This window comes from Aptenodytes patagonicus, chromosome 1 (genome assembly GCF_965638725.1).
Source record: "Aptenodytes patagonicus chromosome 1, bAptPat1.pri.cur, whole genome shotgun sequence".
Lineage (NCBI taxonomy): Eukaryota > Metazoa > Chordata > Aves > Sphenisciformes > Spheniscidae > Aptenodytes > Aptenodytes patagonicus.
In genome coordinates this window covers 40,916,835-40,934,048 of record NC_134949.1, presented here as the reverse complement: position 1 = coordinate 40,934,048, position 17,214 = coordinate 40,916,835, and the positions used below count along the sequence as shown (strand labels likewise).

The 17,214-nt window shown below is 37.7% G+C and overlaps 1 protein-coding gene across 3 annotated transcripts in view; it reads right to left on the bottom strand.

Moving 5' to 3' along the window:
* The window catches only part of LGR5 (leucine rich repeat containing G protein-coupled receptor 5), a 91,818-nt gene that overhangs the window by 35,730 nt on the left and 38,874 nt on the right, over positions 1-17,214 (bottom strand). For all 3 annotated transcript variants that reach the window (XM_076332952.1, XM_076332962.1, XM_076332972.1), the window contains exons 3-4: positions 3,900-3,971; positions 2,245-2,316 (exon numbers count right to left, since the gene is read on the bottom strand). In XM_076332952.1, coding sequence (XP_076189067.1) covers positions 2,245-2,316; positions 3,900-3,971 — 144 coding nt within the window. The remainder of the gene's footprint in view (positions 1-2,244; positions 2,317-3,899; positions 3,972-17,214) is intronic.

The following is a 17,214-nucleotide window of genomic DNA, read 5'->3' as shown; positions in this document are numbered from 1 at the left end:
ATGGCTGAGATATTTCAGTCTGTGTCTGGTCAATAAAGAAAAAAGGCACTGACCAAATAACAATTATAAGATAATTAATTCTTAGGGCTGTTTCACCTTTAGAAACCTTAACAAATGCTTTGTGTATTAAGGAGGTAAATGTTGTCCAAGATGGACATAAGAACCTGGGAGCTAATACAGTATCACGAGTGTCTGCATAGTGGTAAGTTATACACAGATTACATAATTTTGCTGAAAATCAGTTCATTTCATTTATTCTGTTCTTCAGATTTTGGCTGAATTGAATGTATGCAAAAGATGTTAACCTTCTGATGGAACTTCTTTATACACAAAAAAGGAAGAGCATGTTCAACACAGTACATTTCTCAACCAATACAACTTAACTCTAACCAGACTGGACAGCTTGGTACAGATGTTCGCTCTATCCTTGTCATCGTTAGACTTTTACCAGTGATGTTGGTGATCAGTGCGCACTGTAGTAACATTTTCTAAAGTATCTACTGATTTTGAATGTTCTTCAATCATCTAGATATTTTATGCTGCACACTCAAAATCAGTAGATACTTTAGAAAATGTAGTCATTTTTTTGGTACCAGGTGACAATGGAATTCTGCAGATAATTAAGAAACATACTCTATTTACTGCGTCCTGTGTTGAGACAGCAAGAGTGGCCTTGTGGTTGCAAAATGTGAACTGCAAGTGCAGCAGAAGGAACTCATGATACTCAATTGACTGCACAAGAACATGGCAGATGAATTTCGGTATAGAGAAGTGTCAAGTGAGGCACTTACGGAAAAGGCAACTCGAAGTTTACATGACAAACTCTTGAGTAGCTACTAACATGCTAGAAAGAGGTCCCGCAGTTGTAATAAGTATGAAAATAACAGCTCAATGTTCAGTAAAGGTTAAAAAAATTAAGCAAAACAAAGTTTGGGGAGTTAGTAGGAAAGCGAACAAAAAAAGCATCCATAATTCCCTTCTATAAATCCATGGTGTGCACACACTTTAAACATCTTGTGCAGGTCTGAACCCTCCGTGACTCATCTCAAATCAAATATGTAAGAACTGAAAAAAGTTCTGTAGGAGTGACAAGGATGACCAGAGGAAGGGAACAGCTCCCACATGAGAAACGGTCTTAACAGCCTACGTCTGAAAAACGTGACTAGTGGAGATACAACAGAGGTCTATAGAATCTGGCGTACATCAATAAGGAACTGCTGTTTCCACTTTCTCCTGATGCTGCACTTAGGGGACATCAAACGTGGTGGGAAGTTCCAAGTAAATAACAGGAGGTACTTCACCATGCTACACAGGGCTAGCCAATCAGCAGGTATGCTGCCACAAAAAATCATGAGTGTTACATTGGCCCAAAAAGCAATCGTACAAACTCATAGAAGAAAATTCTTTAAGAGCTATTAAATTCAAAGAAGCCACAACAGGCTCAGTGAGTCCCTGAGTGCAAACCTCCGGCAGCTGGGACAGTTTACCAAAGAAGTATTATTTTATTCTTTGCCTGACCTTCTAGTTTTCCTTTGGCATCTGCTGTTGAAGACTGGATACTGGGCTAGGTCAGCTTTTAGCACGACCTGGTACAACCATCCTTATGTTATGGAGCAGAAGCACAGCAAAATAATTTCATTCATACCACGAAGCAGCCAATCCTCACTCCTGGTCTAGCAGTTCTGGCAGGAGTTCTGTTAAAACTGAAGCTTGTGGACTGAGTCAGCACGGCACAGTCAAGAACTATAAATACGGAGACCTGCCTGAAGCACAGAATATAATTAAGCATCCTCTAGTACACTTTGTTTCATGAGTTAATAGTGTTTTCCATACTGTTTAAAAAGAAAAAAATTACACCAAATGAAAAAAACCAAGGGAGTCATTTGGGATGCTTTCTTTTCCCCTGTAAAGAATCTTAACAAGAAACCATGGGAAAGACCAGTGCTCAAGGCTCCATATTCTTCTTGACAGACAGAAAGCATTGCAGGGCAAGGAGTGTCTTCTCAGACAGTGAACCAGTTTATAACGCTGCGAAGAAGCTGCCGGTGTCATGAAATTACTGGAATGAAATCAGTCACTTTTGATGTTTAATTGAGAGTACAATTCTCTTGAAAAGCAGCTCAAAGAGAGTTAAAAGAAAAAGTTGATTCAGCACATTATTAAGTGATATTAACAGATAATTAATAGGTAATCATATATTATTGTTCATGCAAGGTTACAAGTTGATTTATCAAGTATACTTACAGAGACTGCAGGCTGCGCAAGTTCTGGAGTGCTTCAGTAGGAACCTGGCGTAGTTGGTTATTCTGCAGCATCCTACATTTTGAGTAGCACAAAAACCAGAATCAACACAGTAAAGATAATTTCCTTCTATTTTAAATTTTCTTCCAAGCTTACCTCCTTTGTACTGGTTCTACTTCAAGATTACAAACACAGGAAAGCTACACAAATACTCCATTCCCTTGCCCCTGTCAAATGCCAGTTCTCTTCAAAGCAAATACCTGTAGCATATTAGCTTTGTTAACAGCTACACATCAGCTTTGAGCAGGATTTTCAAAGCAGCTGAGGAAGTTAAAAGAATAAATCCAATTTGCTTTCAATAGGGCTTGAGCTTCTAATTGCCTCCAGTGATTCTGCAATGGTCATCCTCATGTACTGATTTTGTTTTCCTTCCGAAGTGCTTCAGTTTCTTATTCCAATAAAGCTGTGAAGGATTGTCTCTTGAAATCCTTACTCAGGAAAACGCTACTATGGCAAACAGAACTTTTAACTGTATGAGGAGTTTATGATTTGGTTTGAGTAAAATTTTATCTCTGTAAAAACTGCTGAATTTTTCCCAATGAAATCGTCTCAAATGGAAGGTTGCTAGCAATGACCTGACAAATTTCTTTTCTGAAATATCACATCATTTAGCCTGCAAAGATTGAAAAATCACTTTTCATTCCAAAATAATCTTTTCCTCCCTTTGAATACAGCCTAATATCCTTGTTTGGACCAACTCCTACATATATAAAAAGATTCTATATGGGTAAAACTGAAGTAGTACATGCTGCCTTCAAAATGAGGCATATTCGATGGGACATTGTAAACGAAATAATTTTTGGCAGGCCTAAATCTCCTTAGGCCAACAAGAGCTACAGCTGGCCAGCTTAAGAGTAGATGGAGTGGGAAACTCTTCATACTTCTTTCCCACTTACATATTTTTTCAGTAGAGCTTTGTATACCCTTACAGTAGCATCTGGCTTGGCTTGACGCTGCCTAGGAGGTTGGCGTTTTTGCTAATACTACAGTTTCTGTGAACTTTACATAGGCAAAGTTCCCCTCTAGTATAAATATTGTGAGATGTGGCCTGCTAATAATTTTAGTAACTATATGTAATGTCTTATTACTCCAAATAATACAGTTTTTTTCATATTTTTTATAATTTATCTTATGCTAATTACATCGCAAAGAACAAGATATGAAATACAAACTGCATTTTAAATTACATGGTGTTCTACAATAATGGTTTTTCCCCCCGGCTCTCAAGAAAAGGAAAAGGCAATTTACCCCCAGTTTTGTGTGATCATTAAAAGTCCACTAAGTTTTAGACTTGAAATCAGAACTTTTGAGACAATCAAAGAAACTATTAACTGAACCGATTTTTACCTTTGATATTGTACAGAGACATCTACTTGATGAGCAAGTTGTTTTGAGAATGCCATTAATGTTTTCCAACCTTTGTGTTTGGGATATTTTCTATATGAAAATTGATGATGTTCATATGTATCTTCAGTTGAATTGTTCAAAATGAGCTGATCAAAATATGTAATTTACTTGATCAAAACTTCACTGGTTAATTAGTTCCCTGGAGCATTCAGGAAATCAGAAATATATCAAACAACACACAGTTTACTTACAGCACTTTAAGACTGAAAAGGCCAGCAAATGCTCCCTTAGGAATGTATGTCAAGCCATTTCCTGCAAGACGTCTGCAAAGTTTGAAAAAGGAAAAGAAAGAGAGTGAATACTTTTTCTCTTCATGTGGAATTAATTTGGTTGTTAAAAAGTGCAATACAGCTATGTTTGAGCGAGTGATGCCAGAGGCAGTAGTTTAAGAGCCTTGTTTTGTTATTAATACACTTTTAAAGGAAAAAAAAAGAGAAGCCCTTAACTGTACAGTTGATTTACTGACAGCTGGACTGCAGAGACAAAAATGCAATTTCATTGCAAACCGAGCTTATGGTTTAGAATGCACATCTAATTCTTCATATTATTCTTTTTAAGGATTAGAGCAATCTCAGCAACTAAAATACAGATATACTGACAACAATTAGAATAATTGGATTTACAGGCATGCACTTTTGGAATTGTGCATGTACGATGTCTGTGCACATTTAACTCATTTGCACTAATATCAAAACATATCCACACAGTAATGACCACAGTTCATTTTAAAGTAACTACACATAAAACTGCTGTACTGGTGGAATCATAGTTTTCCCTGTGAGCAGATGTGTAATAGGTTGGCATAAACTGTATTTGCTAAAATTTGTAGGGCTTTTTTTCCCTACTTCTATTGCATCTTCCTTCTCAGAACACCTGCAAGTTTTTTACAGACCTAGGTAATTACAGCAAATACTGTAAAGCGTGTTACTCTGACAAAAAAAGAATGCATTCTGTAAGGTTTGTGCCTAGGAAAGAGATCATGTATTTGATGTGAAATAATGGCATTTCTGTGTTCCCCACCAGTGCAACTCCAGAACATCTTGCATTTAGCCTCCTGACATCTCAGTTCAGCACAAATGTGCTATGATACCTGTACCCTAGCTGGAAAAGTGACTTGGTAGGGGTCAGATTCCCAGTCAAATTACTCTGTGTAAGTAGAGCCATAGTGTTTGCTCTTAGCTGGCAACAAATGTGGATTGATATGATGTAACCCTCTTCTATTTGCAGACCAAGTTAAGCCAAGTGGAATTGGTATTTCCCATCAGCTAAGATACTGCACACCAAAATTGCAGACAGTTACCATAGACCAGCTGATTTGATAATAGAGTTGACATTTGATTTGGCCTCTGGCTCCTTAGGACAAACCACAGGACTAGATCCAGAAACAGCCTTAGGTACCAAGCTGCCAGAGAGGAACCTGCAGCACAGAAGTAGGCACCAGAGCTGCCAATACTGTTCATGGAAAAGGTCAGGTGCTTATGACTGCAGTCCCAAAGATCCAGCACTGACTGGCCCTTGAATGTTGTCTTTCTTTGGAGTTTAGTTGCCCCAAGCTAACTACAGGGTCCTGAGCACACCTTCTCTTTACACTTCTCTCTCATACAGAAAATAAAAATAAAAATTGGGCCATAAAGAAAGAAAACATGATTCTAGATCCCAGCTCCAAAGACTTTTCAGACATTTTCAATTTGTGGAAAAGGCTCTTCCCTGTACACACACACCTGCTGAGCGATGTGACCTGTAACTCCGAGCAAGCAGCTCTTCCTCTCTCTGTTCAATGAATTTAATTGTGCTCTGCAGAGGCGCTCAGCTTCAGACAGAGCTGCTGAGCTTGTCTCACTTTGGAGTACACTGGAGCCTGATGTTCAGACATCTGAGAATTGGGCACGTGCACCTGAATTCCTGCAAGCAGAGTGAACCAAACCTGGCTCACTCTTGCTCCAAGATGAGGCACTCACAGGCTGAGCCCATTTTTTTTCAAATGTGTGAGGGGCATCTCCAGCTTCAGCTTTCATTCTGAACAAAAATGGCAATGACTTTTGGGTTGTTGCTGGATCAAGCAGGTACGTGCTAGGTTAGGCACACCAGACTGGGTCCCTGAAAGCAAATGCCATTTGTGGATAACAGACTAGTAGAGGCTCAGGACCAATCTAATGCTGATCTCAGTTTATGATATGAGTTTTTTGAAAGACTAAAGACTGTTTCACCCTCACAGCACCCTTTTGCTCTGTTATTTTAATGACATGACTGGACATGAGTCTGGTCATGAGCCTAGTATGAACCAGAAAGTGAGGAGTCTGCAAAACTTTATGGAAAAAAAGTAGGTACAGGTATTGAGGTTTTCACTTACAGCTATAAGCTACTGCTTTGAGTGTCATATGGAAAGCTTGATAAAGAGCAGAGAACTAAACCCACATGTCTAAAGACTCAAGCTGGTGCTCTGTCAGGCCACCATCCCTTCTTAAGAGTGGCTGTGTGCAGCAATTTTGATAATTGTTGCAGTGCAAACTGCCAACCACATTACATGTTCATACCGCCTGTTTGAACTGGGATACTCTTCATAAAATGGGCTAGTTGAGAAAATCAGACCTGCTTAAGAGCTCCTGGAGGAGGACTCTGGCAATTACCAAGCATGCTCCTCCCTGTTCCAAATGCAGGACTGTGGCAATTTAATTGGGACACTATACAGCTTTAAAGTTTTGCTTCAATGTGTAATACTCACTTTTCCCAGCTTCAGAGCATCATCATGGCTTTCTGTGGTAACCTTAATGTTTGGCATTTTTTGAAAATGGACTGTCATCATTTTAAAGACATTTTTATGGTACCTGTAATGCATATCTAATGTATTTAGAAAGAAATACTAAGCACAGAGACACACCCATACATGTACATGCTACTCACTGACATTCAGGATGGTTTTAGTGAGACTATAATGCATTGGGCTGTATTTCAGCTAGTCTTTGACAGCTAAAACTTTTCCACGTAACTTTTTTCCCTGTTTCCTTTTGTGGCCAGGTTTTCTGTCAGTGTGTCTTCAGGAGAAGACTTTTTCAGAGTAAACTGTTGTCATTTTGACTCTAAGATCCATTTGGATCACCTGGCCACCCACAATATACCGCCCTAAGAGCCTGACCCCTCCGCATGGCCCCAGCTCCAACACCTTTTAGAGAAATATCTGAAGCCGACAGTTGTAAGCGAGGGATGCTGAGCCACATTCCTGGGTTGTTCTGAGTGATAGTTACCTGCACTGTTAAAGTGAGATGTAATTTCTTCCTCTTTTCTTTTTTTTTTTGTTTCAGATTCCAACCCTTGCTTTATATTCTGCTTCTTTTCCTTTTAGTTTACAATTTCTCAATTATTAAATATGCCTTGTACAAACACTTTAGACAGATGAAACCACATGTTAATCTTCTTTTTGGTAGACACAGCTTCTGCATGTACTCCTTATGAGTTTTTCAAACCTCATGTCATTCTTGAAGTTCTGCTTTGAATATTTTTCAGTTTGGAAAGAGCTCTCACTAATTTTGCAGACAGTGATTAATACTATCTTGTATGATTCTCCTCTGCTTATGCAGCAGCAGATCACACTCATCATGTATAGCCCTACATATTTCAGTAGAGGGCTACATCAAATGTATCACAAATGCCAAAATACACGTATGTCCGTGTAGTTCTCTCACCAAGCAAACTGACAATGTCAGAAAAGATAGACATCTGGCAACAATTATTTTCTATGTAATGACGTTGTCTGACCTTCAGTCACCATATTAAATTCTTTCTCATGACGCCCTTTTCATGATTTTCTGTCGAACCGACTTCAGGCAGACCACCTATCTATTCCCAAGACGCTCCATGAGACCATGGAGTAGCTGTAGCTACTTAGTTGCCCCAAGCTAACTACAGGGTCCTGAGCACACCTTCTCTTTACACCTCTGACGGTAGCATCTTCCCAGTCCTTTGGAATTCCCCAGCATTGTGGCATTTGGTAAACATCAGCAAAAATGATTCATTGGGATCGCTGTCTAATTCTTTCAATATTCTTGGATGAAAGTTAGCACACCAGTTCTTTAAGGCATGCTGCAAAGCCCATTAAGTTTGGCTTATTTGTTCCTGACCATTTTTAATGCTTTCCTTGCGGGTTTTTCCTGCTATTACTATGTTTCTATTCTCAGTCTTGGCATAGGGGAAAATGAATCCCCTTGTTGACACTGTAGTACCCATCAAGTATCTATCAGGGTTTCCTCTGCTCCACTTCAGGGATTTTGTTTTCCATTACCCTAAATTATTTGAGGGAAGCTGCCCAGCATTTTACTGAACTTTGGATGGACTTTGGGTAGTGATTTTAGTCTGGATGGATAACTATCGCTTTCCCTGAACAGATGAGGATGGACGTACTATCTGTCTCTATAGTTCAGCTTTTAGTTAATGATTTCTGAGAGCAGGAATGAACTAGCTTGTTTATAGTGCTTACGTAACCAAACGGCTGGCTTCTATTGTTCGAACAACTTTGAATTTCAATTTTTAAAAGTTATTTCTTTTATTTCCAGCATTTCTGACATTATTTTAGAAATATCTCATTAAGTACATTCAGGCACAAATGCATCACATCTCTTTAATGAAAAAGTAATCAAACATACACAGCATTACTGATTTTGGATCATATTTTTGAAGCTATATTATTTTAGAACTAGATTTTACTTATGCTGCTTCATATAATCTTGCAAATTAATGGAGGCTGGAAAAGTTTATGGGGAAGTGTTAACACATGCTTCCCTCAGTACCTGCTACTTGCCACTGTTGGAGTCAAGATACCAGGATACTTTTGGCTTAAGCATAGGCTAAGCTTTTATACTACTGCATGTTTCTTTCTAAAAGATGTAAAATAAATGAGCTGAGAGAAAAGCATGTTGCCTCCATCCTTTCAAATGGCAGCAATTTATAAAATAACTTTCAACGCAGTTCAGCCCAGCTGGCAATCTCTGCTCACCACTGGAATAGCTTGCAGTGCTGCAGGTCAGGTTCATGGCCTATGGTTGGATCTAAGAAGAGGTGTGTCTGGGCTCTCCTTTGAGTGTTGCCCATCTGTTTACCCCTTTGGTGTATTCTGACCTCTCCTGCAGTGTCAGAGTTCTGAGAAATGGTGGTCACCAAGTCAGGAGAACATTCCCAAAGACAGCACAACTAATGAGACACCCACAGAAAGCTCTGAAAGTGATCAGAAACTTCTTTTTGTTTTCCTTTGATTGTTGCTCATGTCTGAAAAGAAAAACTTCCTTCCTCAGAAAGAAGCAAATAAACATGAAGTTGTGAATGAGCACAGTCAACTATTTCCTTTACATTTCTAGTGCAGTAATTTTTCATCACCAACTCAAAACCGCTTTGTGTGTGGATGTTTTCTGCATCAGGACAAGCCTTGCCTGGTACCAAGCGTCTCCTCATTACCTGCTAGGATGGAAGGTGAACTTGAAACACTAAAAAGATTTCTCTCTACAGCTAATAAACTGTGGCATTTAATAAAGAAAGCACCTCTCCACTAACTGTAGAAAGAAGCTGTGGCAAATCTAACCCAGCTACTCCTCATTGTCTGCAGCAGACAGTGACAGTACGATATGGCTAGTGGCTGCTTTTCTTCTTTGCTTGAGTAAGATCTAGTCCAGCAAATGCTGAACAAGTGTATTTCAAAATCTAGTAGTATAAAACCTATAGGAAGGACATGAAAGGAAGATAATAGTCTTCTTGGGAAAAAAGCATACGTTTACACTAATTAATATTCATGCTGTGTTCTAACAGGATTAGCACAATGGAATTTTCTGGAACAAGTTACTGATCAAATCTTGCAAGGTGCTGAAACGTAGGAGAATAGACGGCACTCTGGATCTTGGTGCGACTCAACATATGACAGGAACAAGCAGTGTAAAAGGAGTCAAGCTCCACTATGCAGAAGTGAAAACCCTGTGAAATCTGTTGTAATTCTATTTCAGAACAGATACAGTTAAGTAGAACTTCATTACACTCAAATTTATGATAAATATATAGGACTCTTACTATTATGCCAGTAAACTGTAATAGCAATACCAGACTGACTCAATGTTTCTAGACTGGTGCCAGTGGTGCCTTTAATACAGATTAGGTTACATATCATTGCATCACTTGTGTTGCATTATATTTAATCAGTCCACATGTACCGCAATATCCTATACAGAATGTAAGTGTGAGTGCAATCTGAAATCATCCTTCAATTGTGCAAAGACAGTGAGGGATTTCTACAAAAATAATTCCGTGAACTACTGTCTTGCCTTGATGTCCCTTTGACTCTGCATTTTACTTCTGTTCACTAACTGGTTTGCTGATTTTATTTAAGGAATAAGAGCAAAGGCTGCACATGCTAAGAGAGTGCTATCATGAATTTGGTTTTATACATATATATATGTATGTTTAAAGATGAGTAGGTTAACATCAATAATGTCACAATTCAGTCAGCTTTCTACTTGCCTGTTTTCTTGGAAAACAGATGGTTCATTCCTCATTTGCTACATTATATACTACAACTAACAAATTCTCCAGACAGAAAATTGAAAAGGAATTATATAGAAGTACCTAGAGACTGGTGAAACAAATCTTTGCTTTTGTGAATAGAAATTGAAAGTACAGAGGGCCTGCGACAGTGAAAAACCCCAACAGTTGGGACAGTTCTGCTGCTATGTGGTACTAACCTTCCTGAATTTGGTGCTAAAACACTAGTATGCCATGTAGAAAATTCCATTAAAATTCACGTAATCGTGGATTGTGTCTTTTATACCTTGGGTACAGATAAGAAATTCTCTTTTGTAATTTGAAACTTCTTTCTTAAAAGCCTGATCCGCCTCTCCAACTGCCATAATTGTTCTGAATAACTGATCAAGATCCGTGGTGAAATCTTAGTCTCATTGGTGTTTGTGGAAAAATTTGTGCTGACACAAGTAGAAATAGGACTCTCATTTGCATCCTACCTCAGTATTGTATTTACCAGTAATTTACCTCTTCTCTGAGGAGTTGTACCAATAGCACTAGTACCAATCCTAAAAACTATTATCTCCATTTCTAATAAAGGAAATGGTTGTTTGTGGAGGAACAACGTGGAAGTATAACAGGAAAGCATAAATTTCCAAATCGTTTTCTAAAACAACTTGTTCTGGATATAAAAAATTGCTTCTGTTCAAGGAAGAGTTACTGATCTTGAATCTTCTGCTTCAATTTTGTTTCCTGTCAAACTTAATCAAAGATACACAAGCACACAACTACACATATATTTCGTCCAACTATATAAATATATAGCCAATATATAATTTATACATTTCTATGACCATAATTTTCTTCAGCTTACATATACCTCTATAAATAGGTAACACGAAATGTTCTTGCTTCTTACATCAAAAAAGCTTTGACAATATGGATACTCATCAAGCACTTTTAGCCAAATTCAACTCAAATTTCGAGGTAAGAGTTCAATTTGATATTTATTAGTGATTATTCTTAGGCCAATGCAATAGAAATGTATGAAGTAATGGGTGATTAATTACTGTGTTAATTAGTAGTTAATTAATGGATGATATCAACATATATCTTTCAAAATGTTTTTGAGGAATTACTTTGTTAGACTAGGAATTTAAATGTTACTCTTATCTTTTTATATTTCAATCTGTCATGTTAATTGAAACTGTAATCATTATAGTAATATAAAAAGAAACGTGGGTCAAATGATATATTAAAAAATCTGATGCTCAGAGAGATCAAGGAACAAAATGTAAAGATATTCTCCTTCCTTTAAAAAAGGGGAGGGGAGTGCGCAAGTCGTAATTGTGCTGTATATTATATTTATTGCTACTTACAGTTTAGCTGGAAATTCAAATATAACACAGTCTGCTCTTGTTTTAGGGCCTAATTGCCTTTTATAAATGCATGTGCCAAATTCTCATAGGGTGTAAACTGGAATAACTCCAACTGACCTCAAGCAGTTGGAATGAAATCAGTGTGTATTTGATCTTGAGCTGGCTTTGATAAAACAGATCATAGATTTTTGTCAGTTAAGGATATGGTCTAAAATGTACTGTTTCTTTCTCCACTTATAAAAGGCAGAGACTCTTTCTGCACCTGGCATGAGTGTGATCCAGTAACTGCTAAAGACAGCTGATCTTTCCTTTCGCGAAGCTGTCCACGGCCAGTGCTGAGAACAAGCTGTTTTGCTCTCAGCGCTGCAGAAGGCAGTGCTGTTCTAGAGGGCTCCAACAGCGCCCTTCTGCTAAACAGGCACCTGCCTTCTGATTGCAGCAAGGCCAACTCTTGGGAGGTACTCCAACATCAGCCAGGAAAGCCCAAGCTGATTCCCAGCAGCAGATCCCAAGGATACAACCAATTAGAGACATCACTTCTGTGTCTGAAGAATGCTGTCACCAAATCACTAATCCCAGAACAATCTTAAATTTGTTGAAATTCCTTTCTCACTGTTTAAATGATACAGCAAGATGGAGCAACAAATGGTGGATCATATACATTACACTTCCTATGCTGGGTCTCCCAAGTGTCTTTTACACTTCTGATGCTGGTTTTGGTTTTATCCCAGTAGTGCCAGTATCACCAGAAAGGGTAAGAAATAATAATAATAATAATAATAATAATAATAATAATAATAATAATAATAATAATAATAATAATAATAATAATAATAATAATAAAACAGGAATTGGCTGAAGTGTACTGCGGTACAACATACCATGGTCAAACTATCAATAATGAAAAATGTGTTAGCTGTTTTGACATTCCTGTGTGATACGCAAAGGACACAAATTGTGTAGATCCCAGTTTTGAGGTTACTACCGTGGTACAATGAAGCAACACCAAAGAATTACTGGAGAAATTACTGCTACTCCTGTTTGGAAATTCAAAAAAACAACTTAGAAAGAAGAAGTTGGTTTTACTGTGCTTGTGAACCTATTAGATATAAATGTGATATTGGCTGAATTCATTACCCATGATTTTAAGCAAGTGGAAAATTGAATAGTGTAGGCATCAGAAGTGTTCACTGCACTGAAATCAAGAAGTCTACAAACAGGCTGAACTTCCACTGACGAAAAAGGAAATTATTTCTGCCTACTTGCTACTGCAGTACACATTGAATGTGTAAGACTTAAATTAAAATCCTGCCTCAGGATCTACAGATATATAGCACATTTAATAAAGCATCATTTCACTGTAATTTAATTAAGTATAATTTCACTATCTGTATTGATCGCGTAACACAAAAAGCTCTTTCTATGACTTTTTTTGATATTCTAAACTAGTTCCTAACGAATATTGCTGGATAATAAATTACAAGTTCCAGAAAGTATTTACAAGCTACAAGCCAAAAATAAACTTCAACACACGCTCAGTAAGAGCAACACAGGGGCGCTGACAAGGTTTCTTGGATATCAACCTAGAACATTTATTGTTTCCGCTTGCATGCATATCTTACTACTTTCACTTCTCTTTTATCTCCTTCCTTCCCCCATCTTCTCCCCTTCTGTCCCTTTATACCACAGAGGTACAACAGTTCCAAGTGTCAAGGTTGGTCCATGCAATTTGCATTAACATTTCCAGAATAATTGTCTGTCAGCACAAGCTATTCAACAAGCAATGCAAGCAGCTCTAATTTAGTAAGGCATTTGCTCTGTTGTTTCTCTTTTTTTTGTTCCTCATCTTGTCATTCTTGATAAGACAGCAAAAAGGGCAGTTTGGAGGGTGCCAGGCTGACACATCCACATGGGAGAGTTCTTTCTGTTACTCACTTTGGTGGCATCAAAGGGACAGCAACAAAGGCAGTGACAGCTCCGGAACATCAGGGCCCTTGTTTTGTGAATGTAAAGGTTACAAGTTGTTATCTCGTACAGTGGGAATCTTCTGCGTTTGGGTTTGTTCTTTTCTAGTAAATCAAACTAACTGTGTATGCAAAAACTAGGGGAGAAAACTACCGTAATTACTTCCAACTGATTAACTAGATAAACATCTTCTCACTGTTTTTACTGACGTCTGGTTAATTTGAAGATGACCGGTGCACTTCCCTCTGTCAGGACTTTGAGTGCCTCCCTGCCTGTATTAAAGCAAAGTTGGGGAGCCACAGCCCTGAGTTATCACAAAAGTCTGTCTTACGGCAACAGAATTTATAAGTGCCATGGGCCACTTGCCTGGCTGGTGACAGGTACCTCTCACTGACAAACACCACGTATCGAACACAGTGGCATAGTCTGAACAGATCATCTCTACATGTATGCACGTACGAAGTGAAGAAACCGGGTTCACAATTCATGTGAAGAAATCGAATTCACACCTTATGTGTTAGATTGTGCGCAGCCCTGAAATTACCTATGGGATTGTAAGTAATTTAGCAGTGAAAGTTCTTGAAACTTTAGCTGACGGAGGTGGCACAAGCCAATTTCCACCAGGAAAAGCTCCACTAAAACCTGCTGTGCAAGAACTGTAAAACTGGTATTTAAGTGACATCAGAAGGAAGCATTAAAAGGATTTCCACACACATCACGGTGAGATTCAGATAATACGTCTGTTTTGTATTGTATCTGTAATTCTGCACTTCAGTATTGCAGTAAAATGCACTTTCAAAGGCACTTCTGCCTGAGTAACCGCTGTAATAATACTGCGATCAATCTGAAAAACTTTGTACATGTATTTAATTCCCTTCAAGGTTATTTTAAGAAATAACACGAGTGTCAGTAAGCTTTCTTGCACCTGTATGTAGGTTGCAATTAATTTAAGGCGGCTTTGTTGCTTGATTTTGTGAAATGGAAGTTATTTGGAACTGTCTTACTGTGTAGGTAAAATAATTGTAATAAAACAGTCGTTTGTTACTGTTTTACTAAAACACCTATTTTAAGTTGCTGAAAAATAGCAATGTACTAAAAATCACTTGGAGTTTTGCTTATCTGTGGAATGTTCCGTGTTTAAAATTAAAATAAAAGCCTTATATATGTGCATGCGTGGGTGTGTGTGCATATATTTATGCATATGCATATGTATGTATGTGTGGAGATATATCTAGTTGGAGATATTTGTAGTTAGGTCTGATTCAAATAGTTTTATATTATTATTGGCTTTCTTCCTCACTCTTCATAGAGACATTAATTTATAAAATAAAACAGTTTCAGGCACTGCTTTGAAGTGTTAGTAATCACAAAATGATATGTCTACACTCAGATCTAGTTGCCTCTTAAACTCTTAAGAGTCCCACCTAGGTAATTCTTTACACTTTTAAAAAACCTTTTTTTTATACACTACTCTAACTTACTGCTCTATTAATATGGGCATTCTACACATATTGTAAAATGACATATGTCTATAAATACTCCACACGAGATCAAGTCTTGGACTCGGTCATACTGATAAATATCTGCAGTTATTTTGAATTTATAATGAAGAATTTGACTTAATGGTGTTGTACAAGTCCATGCAGAGCAACTTGCTGATAATCAAGCAGCCTAAACATATTTCTTTCTTGGTGGGAGTTCTATCATATGCACTTTAAGACAAAATTAGGCCTGAAAGACCCATCATTTTCACAAATAAAAGATCTTGCTCAAAACTAAACTTTTTAGGAGCTAGAACAGTTCTGTTTTCAAAGTACCACACTGTTTTCTGAAATTTTTAGAGGAACATGCACCTCAAAAATACAGCATAGTTTCAATATGTTGTACTTCAGTGATCAAAGTCTTTGGTTAAGGCTAAATACCAGGCATGATCAGGAGGATTGCAAGAATGCTGCTTGCAGAGGTGTCTAACCTTGGCTGGAAGAGTGGATCAGATTCAACCTAGAAGGTCAGAACTGGCTGAACAGACCTGGCTTATACATCCTTGCTTTGGAGTCAAAACAATGGGCTTAACTGTCTTAATAAATTCTCAGTTCTTTTGGGGTAATGACTTATCAGTATTGCCAAACCATGCATCTAGGACATAACATCTACGCTAAAGCTCAGTGGATCAATTGTCAGCTTTTATCAGATTTTTGAACCAGCCCTCTAATAAAGGGATTAGTACCACTTTTTTCAACACTGAAAAACCCTAAAAAATGCATTTTAAGCTCCTGCTGTTGTTGTATTTCAAAGAGCGGATAAACATTTCTAAGATGCATTTTAATTTTATGGAAACATTGCTTTGGTCTAAAGATCTCGTAAAACCTTATTTTTACAATGTCTGCATTATGGGCCAAGTTATATTTTGCAACAGTCCCCTTTAACTGAACCACATAAACAAAACAGAATTCCCAGGTAAGCTGGGAATAAAAATCATGTGGCAATGCCTGGATGGGCAAAATAATTTTCAAATGTACAACCACTGCTCAGAAATGAGCATAAGCGGAGCATGGGAACTACAATGGCTCTTACCCCCTACTTCAAAATTGAATAGCTAGTTCCCTTTCCATTGTCTATACTTTTTTCTATGTAATACTAGACTGAATTGTATTACATGCCTCTGAACACTGAAGAGTCTTTCAGCACAGCGAGTTTGAACCTGCATTAAGAAGAGGTAATCAGTTGCCTCACCTCTTCAAGGGCTTCAGTTTTCTATGTTTATTTGAAAAGTGAATACAAACTGGAAGGGTTTCACAAAACAGCATCAGAATTAATGAGAAATGGAAATGATTGGCTTGTGTGAAAAACAATGGAGGAGCTGACTGCGTATATGTAAAGCAAAACATAATAAAGAAATAAATATTTTTCTGGTACTACCAGCAATGAAGGACTGGAATTACTTAATTTGGAACAGAGGGTTATAAGGATAATGGTTTAATATTTCCAGTGGAAAAAGTAGGCTCAACACAAGAATAAGGTAAGAATACTTTCAAAGGTTTTGATCAGGAAGATGAAGTAGACTGCCAAACAGTTTTGCAAGCAGTGACATAAGTCTCACTATTTGGGTCATCTAACTTTGGACTGTAAAATGGAAGAGTGAAGGTAACTTGGCTTAATGCATTAGAATTCCTTTCCATGAACAGCCCAAACTTTCCTTTTTTTTCTTTTCTTTGATGGCTGGAGAGAAATCATTGGGTTGGAAGCTTTTAGTAGGGTTATTACAGTTGACAGGAGATTGGACAAGCAAACATGAACATGATGCAAAAATCCACAAGCAGCGTCTTTGTGGCATGATTCACTTCACATGCACTTGACACTGTTAACACTTGGTGTGTGACATCTCTCCTTGTTACGTCCATATCTGTATGTTATTTGAAAGTTGCACCAACAGCAATACAGATAATGATAACCAAAGAAAAGAAGTAAGTAAAGGAAGAGAGAGAATTAAAAGAAATAATGCTTTCTAAATACAAATGCTGCCAGTAATAAAAATAAGACAGGAAAGGAAAATCTGCTTGCAAATAGGGTATTGTTTAAAGTTAGCATTAGCAAAATTGTTTTAATTTTTTTTTTTTCATAGATGCCAGCTGGAAAGACCAGATAGCAAAATTCAAATGAGCGTTAGCAAGGA